Here is an 8,918-nt window from a genome sequence, read left to right on the forward strand (position 1 = left end):
AGTTATGGGGGGGGGAGGGAAGAGGAACAAATGTAATAATCTGAACAATAAAGATTTAATAAAATAAAAAAAATAAACAAAACAAAAAAAAACTGGATTATACCAATAATTTCAATCCTTCTTTTGACAGAATCATTTATCAGTAATACTTAATTTGTGCAAATATATTTCTAAAATAATTATGTTTTGAAAAGAATAGCATACCACCTTATATTTAACACAGTATAAAATTCCCAAGTATCCTTAAGTCATATGTGAAATACCTGGTCCTTTCACCTGAGTACAAACTCTGATATTGGGCTTGTTATTCTCAATAGGACAGCTGTGGCTGTATCCTTGACCAAAAAATGTCATTGTAAATGAGGCAGCATCAATCTGAGAAAAAGAAACCAAACAAATGTTTATTTAAGAAATATGTAATTTCCCCTGAGCACAATCTAAACTATTATTCTACTTCACATGAGAGATTTTCAATTGATAAAAACATCAACTTTCTATCTGCCAGAACATGCTGTTATCCTTTAAGCATGGAGCAAACATTAACTCTTTGAGGATGCAAGTTTTGAAGACTAGTGTGATGCTGGGGGGGAGAGGGGGAGGCGGAGGTGACTAGGAACAGGGAGGAGATATAGATGAGTCTTATCTTGTGGCTTACAGGATAGCACTGCTGAAATAGGCAGTTTTCGGGAAAAAGCTGCAAGTACTTTTTATTTTAGGTTGATAGAATATGATAATCTGGTTTTAGGTATCTGAGGTGCCAAGACAAAAATAGGCTGCAAGTAACTTATTATTGCTCCACTCAGAGACGTAAGGATGGAGATGATACCCACTTCTAGAGGTGTTTGAGAAGATTAGTAATCTAACTTATGTGAAGAATGTAAAGGGCGTCTGATGCATAGCAAGTGCTCCATCAAGTCTTAGCTGTGATTGTCACTGCACTGAGGAAAAGTAAAAACAAAGAAGAAAAAATATTATGTTAGAGACCTGAACACAAAAGAAAGAATTACCTGTTTTTGTGTTGGACCTTGTTTTGAAAAATAACCAAAGGAGAAGAGCCATGGAAACTAAAGGAGGAAAAACAACAGCCCTCAGTGAACTATTTTAAACTCATGGAAATGCTTGTACGTCTAATTTCATAAATAGACCACTTACTCTTATGAGAAGCTGCCTTCCAATGCCAAACTTCACAAACAATAAAAAGAAAAGTCCTGCAAACATCAGCTTAATAACAGAGGTGATGCCTCCCACAGTGACGTAAGCAGCATACTGGACCTAGATGAGAATGGAAGTCCGAACGTGACTCTAGTTATAATGTCGGCTCTTAGAACGTGCTCTGGTCATAAATGTGAACAAAAGCCGTTCCCACCTTATGATTATGTTATGCTCTGAAAGCCTGTTCAGAAACCAGACATCGGGAGCATATTTTAAAAAGAAATCGTTGCAAATACTAATTAGCTTCCACATGATCCATATATAGAAAGTTCAATCACATACCGAACTGAGCAATTATACCTGATAGAGCACAGACTACAGTTATAAACTCTTCTATAAGAAAATACTCTGATCTTTTAACTTGAGATAGTGGCCTCTTCAAGTCTCAGCAGATGGAGCAACTGTGTGCTTCCCTCAGAAACAGGAGCGGGTGACACTCAGAGGCAGCAAGGAGAGAAGAGAACCCAGACATCTCCACCAGCACAGAAAGAACTCCAGCAGCTGACGGTCGGGTTTATGAACCAGGACTTCCTGCATTGAACTTGCTGCTGTTGTGTTCCATTCAAGTGTTCAATAGGCCAGATATGAACAATGGGGTGAGGCCATTACCACCCCCATAACATGCAAAATGCTCTATACTAACTACTGACTCTGTAAACTTCCAGAAATGAAACACACATTATCTAGCTATTTCTTTTTTTGCTTTATAAACATAAAAATCCAGCCGAGGCCGGTTTGGCTCGGTGGATGGAGTGTCGGCCTGCGGACTGGGGGGTCCCGGGTTCGATTCCGGTCGGGGGCATGTGCCTGGGTTGCGGGCACATCCCCAGTGGATGTGCAGGAGGCAGCTGATCGATGTTTCTCTCATCATCGGTGTTTCTGGCTCTCTATCTCTCTCCGTTCCTCTCTGTGGAAAATCAATAAAATATATTAAAAAAAAACATAAAAATCCTAATTAAACTATAGAGAAACTATAACAAACATAGAATGCTCTTTATTAAAAAATAAATCATATAGACTTACAGGTGACTGATCTAAATTTTCATGCAAGTAACGCTGAGTTCGCTTCACAACAGACACATCCGCTCCCAGGAAAGGAATGGAGTAACTGCCGAGTTCTCTGCAGTAGGAGACTGGCCACCTGCAAGACAGAGCCAGCTGCATTCTCTCCAGTAACAGTGACCACCATTGCAACTGGTACATTTCTGAATAACGATTTTAACTTTTCTCAAGGCAGTAATAACAATGAAGATGGCAGATCTGCTCTTAATTAACATTTCAGTATTTGTCCTTTATTCTCTACACCTGCACCCAAACATGAGACCAGTGGACAGAGGAGTATTCTTCGCCGTGGGCACTTAATACGTGTAGTTTAACTATATTTCACCCCATCAATTTCACAGGACAATGATAAAAAGAACACTCATTTCAACAGCCAAACTCTGAGTGCTATTCACATGTTGATTAAGTTACTAGTACATAAGATTATCACACTTTAAGTTGATAGTTTTACTGTACAAAATTTAATTGATGTTTAATTTTCATATCAATAGTGAAAAGTCAAAAACTTTTTCCCAAGGGTATAAATGTATTATTTTATTTATTTATTAATGAAACCTCACGATATTTTCCCCATTGATATTTAGAGGCTGGAAGGGAAGGAGGAGGCAGGGGAGAGAGAAACACTGGTTGATTGCCTCCTGCATGCGCCCCCAGGGATTGAGCCTGCAACACAGGTATGTACCCTTAACCAGGAATCAAACCTGCCATCCTTAGTCCAAGGGCCGACGCTCTAACAACTGCCAGCAAACCCGGCCAGGGCCAAATGTATTGTTATACACTAGAGGCCCAGTGCAAGAAATTCTGCACGGGTAGGGTCCCTAGGGGCTGCCGGCTGCAGGCCAGGGACTCCCTTTGTTCTGTGCTGCCCCATGGTGGTCAGCGCACGTCATAGCGAGTGATCAAACTCCGGGGTGGTAGAACTCCCAAGGGGGCACTTTGCATATTAGGTTTTTATATAGAGAGATGACATACTTAAGCTTAGGGTAAGGTATTAATTATATTTTATTTATCTTTGAGAATAATTCTGGACTTACTACAAACTAGTCTGCAGGCTTTTCTTAGTAGCATACTTTATTAATAGCCAGATCAACACAAAACAGTTAGACTAGATATACTAAAAAATAGATTTTTGAACTAATATACCTTCTTTTTAATTTTGCACCAACAATTGGGACAGGTTTCAGATTTGACTGATTTCGTAGTTTTTTCAATTGATTCTGATTTCCAAAACCATAAACTGCTGACTTCCAGGTACCATCATGAATGCACAACCCCTAATAAAATAATTAAAGAGTTAAAGAAACATGTCTTAAGAAATAATTATTAAAATTTAAAACCAAATAAGGTATAATTGGCACAAAGAACAGTTCACCTCTATTTATGCAAGGCATAATCCATTATTTGATCATTTTGAGATGAATTTTCATGACCGGCTAGGCAGCAATCACTCATTATTTTGGTCACATTCAATATTTATACCAACAAATGCCCTTTCTTATTCCCTTCTACCATTATTTATGCTCTTTTCAATAAACCATTGTAGTTCACTTCATAATTTTCACTCAACTGACCATATTCCTTCAAAGTTAGCCTCTCAAATCCATATCCTTATGTTGATTCCTAAAATTTCAACAGATAGCCTGGCCGATGTGGCTCAGTGGTTGAGTGTCGACCTATGAACCAGGTCATGGTTCAATTCCCAGTCAGGGCACATGCCCGGGTTGTGGGCTCGATCCCCAGTAGGGGATGTGCAGGAGGCAGCGGATCAATGATTTTTCTCTCAGCATTGATGTTTCTATCTCTCTCTCCCTCTCCTTTCCTCTCTAAAACCAATAAAAAAATATTTTCTAAGTTATTAAAAAAGGGGAATGAGTGGCAGAAAGGAGAGCACAGGCGAAGAAGTAATCCTGGAACTTACCGTCCCAGTGCTGAACCTTCTTTACCGAACATCTAGGTGGGCCTTTTAATTCTCTATTATGTAAATATTTTGAACTTAATTTATAATTTTTATTGTGCACAACTGTATTATGTCCTGCCTTATATGTTGTTTACTTTGTCTGAATGAATAAAGTCATTTAGAAACATTCAAAACCAACTATGTCACAAGACTTTGAAAGAGGAATATCGGCCCTAACTGATATTGGCTCAGTGGATAGAGCGCCGGCCTGCGGACTGAAGGGTCCCAGGTTCGATTCCGGTCTAGGGCATGTACCTTGGTTGTGGGCACATCCCCAGTAGGGCGTGTGCAGGAGGCAGCTGATCGATGTTTCTCTCTCATCGATGTTTCTAACTCTCCCTTCCTCTCTGTAAAAAATCAATAAAATATTTTTTAAAAAGGAGGAGGAATATTGGCGAGGCAGATGTGCAGATACTGTTGATTGCTAATAAGCAGAATAAGGGAGACAATAACACCATCAGAAGAGTCAGGTTTTTAATATCTTAGCTTTGATAACAATGAAAGGCAAAGAATCACAATACCAGATATCAAACTATACCGCAAAGCCATTATAACCAAAACAGCCTGACCTGGCACAAAAACAGGCATATAGGCCAATGGATCAGAACAGAGACCGCAGAAATTGACCCACACCATTACGGTCAAATCATATTTGACAAAGGAGGCAAGAACATACAATGGAGTAAAGACAGCCTCTTCAACAAATGGTGTTGGGAAAACTGGACAGACACATGCAAAAAGATGAAACTGGACCACCAACTTACACCATACACAAGAATAAACTCAAGATGGATAAAAGACTTAAATGTAAGTCCAGAATGCTATACACAAGAATAAATTCAAAATGGATAAAAGACTGAAATTTAAGGCATAAAACCATAAAATCTTAGAAAAAACATAGGCAGTAAAATATCAAACATCTCATGTAGCAGAATTTTTGCCAATATATATCCTGGGGCAAAGGAAACCAAGGAGAAAATAAACAAATGAGACTACATCAAAATAAAATGCTTTTGCACAGCAAAAGAAACTACCATCAAAACGAAAAGGGAACCCACTGTATGGGAGAACATATTTGCCAACAATACAGCTGATAAGGGGTTAATATAAAAAAAATTATAAAGTACTCATACAACTCAACAAAAGGAAGACAAACAATCCAATTAAAAAATGGGCAGAAGACCTGAATAGACAATTCTTCAAAGAGGACATACAAATGGCCAAGAGACATATGAAAAAATGTCCGAAGTCACTAATCATCAGAGAAATGGAAATTAAAACTACAATAAGAAATGACCTCACACCTGTCAGAATGGCTATCCTTAATAACTCAACAGATGAAAAGTGCTGGCAAGGATGTGGAGAAAAAGGAACTCTTGTGCACAGTATGGAGTTTCCTCAAAAAATTAAAATATGGAACTTCCATTTGAGCCAGCAATCCTGCTTGAGAATATATCCTAAAGCCCTAAAACACCAATCAGAACGAATATATGCACCCCTATGTTCATAGCAGTGTTATTTACAATAGCTAAGATTTGGAAACAGCCCAAGTGCCCATCAGTACCCTATATAATAAAATGCTAATATGCAAATAGACCGAACTGTGGAACAACTGGTTGCTATGATGTGCACTGACCACCACAGGGCATGCGCAGAACATGAAGGGCACTGGCCACAGCAGGATGGTGGAGCAGGTGAGCGGGGGCACCAGACCAAGACGGGGCGGGGCGCTGGCCACTGTCATTGGGGCGAGCCTCTGGTAGTTACTGAAAATTCTTTGCTCCCGCACGCCGCAGTCCCGCCCAGCACTCGCACCCACTGCTGGTGGCGGAGCTGCTGCTCTCACCCGCTGCCAGTGCCCAGCGCTGGCCCTGATCACCCCTCAGGGCTTCTCCACCTCCCCCTGCTCCTAAGGGGCAATCAGGCTGGCAGCTGCCTCCGCCACACCCGCTGACAGCGCCGGCCCCGCTCGCACCCTCTGCTGGCTGGGCCCCAATTGCTCCGCATTGTCAGCAGGGCCAGCGCTGTCAGCGTGTGGGGGTGGTGGTGGTGGGAGCAGGGCTGCCGGCAGACAGGGGACTGGGGGTTACAGCAGGAGGGGTCGGGTGGGGGTGCAGAGTATGGGCTGAGACCAGCCCCTGTACCCACCACAGCCTCACGGCCCACAGTTCCTTTCAAGGTGCACGAATGCATGCACTGGGCCCCTAGTCTATATATATAAAAGCCTGCAACCTTGGTGTATCTAACCAACTGAGCTACATGGCCAGGGCGGAATGAACAAATACTTAGGAAGCCTCGTCAGACACCACTGAAAATAAAGTACTATCACAAACATGGTCTCTTCCCAGAATGGCAACTATCTTATGTTCCCAAATAGACTGTAAATGTATTTATATCATGCATTTCTTGTTTGGCCACGAAAGCACCTAATCCCGTTAGGCACATAATAAAATGCACCGACTGTGCACTAAGGTGATAACTGTCTTGGCTGACAACCACCAATTTATTGCAGAACCACCATAGAAACCTTAGTTAGGATCATGGGAATTCATTCTAATATAACAAATTGTGCAGTTGTTTTAAAAATAAGTTTTATTCTTAGGTCAAAGGAATTCTCGGCAATCTAGTATCTTTATTTTTTAAAAGTAAACACAGGGACTTTCATACACTAAAAAGTACAAATATATGTATAATTTAATCAATTTAAATATATTTTTAAGAAGCATGTATCATCTCTAAAATGTTTTTAGTATTAACTTAGAAAGCACTTGACAAAGAGGAAAACTAACCTCAGGTCCTGAATTTATAGTCAGGAAACTTTCCACCGCAGTCAAAGTACCTACAAGAGTAGGAAAATGGTCAATGTAAAATCAAATAAAATCTATTTTGCCAAGACAGTAACAATGAACGATTCTAATTCATTTAGGGACTGCTTTTACTAAGCCTACAGCTGATATAGTCAGAAAATCAATACTGGTAACAGTTTTACTATGTTATTGTAAACCGAGTTAAAAGGCAGCTGAACCAGGTAAATTGTCAGAAAGAGTAGTTTGGCATAAACTCTATCTGCGAGTACCGACAAAATATTTGCTAGTATTCAAACGGACACTAAAAATCTCCCAATAAGGCAACAATTTAGCTCACTCATCCTAGAAGGCCAGCAGGACATAGTTCTGAAACGTACATCTATGGAAATTATTTGGTTTTCCAATATGACAGCTTTTAAGAATACTTATTAATAGTAACATACAATTAATGTACAGAAAACCTATCAAAATGGCCTTTGTGATGACTTATAAAATACTTAAAGACTTTTAAAATGGAATAAAAATATAAGTATAAAGTAAATATAGAAAACCAAAACCAGAAAAAAAGGGGAGAAATCAATTATAGTAACCATGAGAACTAATATATAGGCACAGTGATTAAGTATTTAATTAATCTTTGAAATTCTCTAGGGCAGTAAGACAAAAGAAAAGCATAATGGGCTGAATCTCAAAATATGATAAAACTGAAATATCAATTTCATAGGAGACAGTGTTCCTAGGTTTAATTCCAAGAAAAAATTAAAACATGGTACTTAGAAAAGTTGACCCTGAGAAAGTAATGAACCATGTCATCAATGATGATGCGACAGCAGGAGAGAATTATAGCCACATAAATGTCAGTAGTCTGACCTCTGGCAAAAACCACGAACAGATCATTAAGGGATATCACAGCAGAGATGATTGGAAGGGCTGTTAGGAGAACGTAGCCTAAATATGTGGCTCTGTGATCTAATCTGTCCTAAGAAAGAAAATGGACCAATAAAGCTGTATGCCATAGAATGTGGACGACCTGCATCAAAAATCAGCTAGGATAATTGTTAAAATTCTGACTCCTAGCTTTTAGTATCTGAAAAAAAGTTTTTACACACACCTTAAAGTATTAGCTCTCCTTTAAAAAGAAAAAAAATGACCTATTTAAAGTAACAAAAACTTTTAAATATTTGGGAATAACCTCAATAAGATATATGCAGGATTATCATGAAGAAAACATCTAAACTTTATAGACTTAAAAGACAATACAGACATACCTGGTATATGGATTGAAAGACTAAATATTTTAAAGATGTTCAATTCATGTTTTTCTTTTTTATTGGGAATGGGTCCAGTGTTGCATCATTAAGTATGAGGTTGGCTATTGCCCTCTGACATTTATTATGTTAAGAAATTATTCTATTCTTCAATTTCAAAAACTGTAATCAGTACATGACATGAATTTTCTAATCAGTTATTGAGATGGACGTATAGCTTTCACCACTGATACTCTGATGTGATGATTATGTAACTTTCTAATAAATATTTATCTTGATATATTATTCTTCTAAAATGTCACTCGAGAGCTGAAACTAAGATGGCAGCATTGGTAAAAACCTGAAATTGCTGCCTCACACAACCACTTAAAAAATACAACTAAAAGACAAAACGGACATCATCCAGAACTACAGGAAGGCTGGCTGAGTGGAAATTCTACAACTAGAAGGAAATAGAAAAGCACACTGAGACTCAGAGGAGGTGTGGGAAGTAAAGTGCAGAGGTACGGAGGCGCACTTGGAAAGGGCTGGCAACTGAGGACACAGTTGTCGTTTTCAATCAGGAGGGAGATACAAGCTCCCAACTGCTCTGAACTCCAGTTCTGACCATGA

The 8,918-nt window shown here is 39.2% G+C and overlaps 1 protein-coding gene across 1 annotated transcript in view; it reads right to left on the reverse strand.

Moving 5' to 3' along the window:
- Positions 1-8,918, reverse strand: part of SCCPDH (saccharopine dehydrogenase (putative)) — a 19,822-nt gene that overhangs the window by 4,137 nt on the left and 6,767 nt on the right. The window contains exons 4-9 of the mRNA XM_006756050.2: positions 7,021-7,070; positions 3,418-3,548; positions 2,236-2,353; positions 1,153-1,272; positions 1,008-1,064; positions 264-375 (exon numbers count right to left, since the gene is read on the reverse strand). Of these exons, the coding sequence (XP_006756113.1) occupies positions 264-375; positions 1,008-1,064; positions 1,153-1,272; positions 2,236-2,353; positions 3,418-3,548; positions 7,021-7,070 (588 nt within the window). The remainder of the gene's footprint in view (positions 1-263; positions 376-1,007; positions 1,065-1,152; positions 1,273-2,235; positions 2,354-3,417; positions 3,549-7,020; positions 7,071-8,918) is intronic.

The sequence above is a fragment of the Myotis davidii genome, unplaced genomic scaffold (genome assembly GCF_000327345.1).
Source record: "Myotis davidii unplaced genomic scaffold, ASM32734v1 scaffold333, whole genome shotgun sequence".
Classification (NCBI taxonomy): Eukaryota; Metazoa; Chordata; class Mammalia; order Chiroptera; family Vespertilionidae; genus Myotis; species Myotis davidii.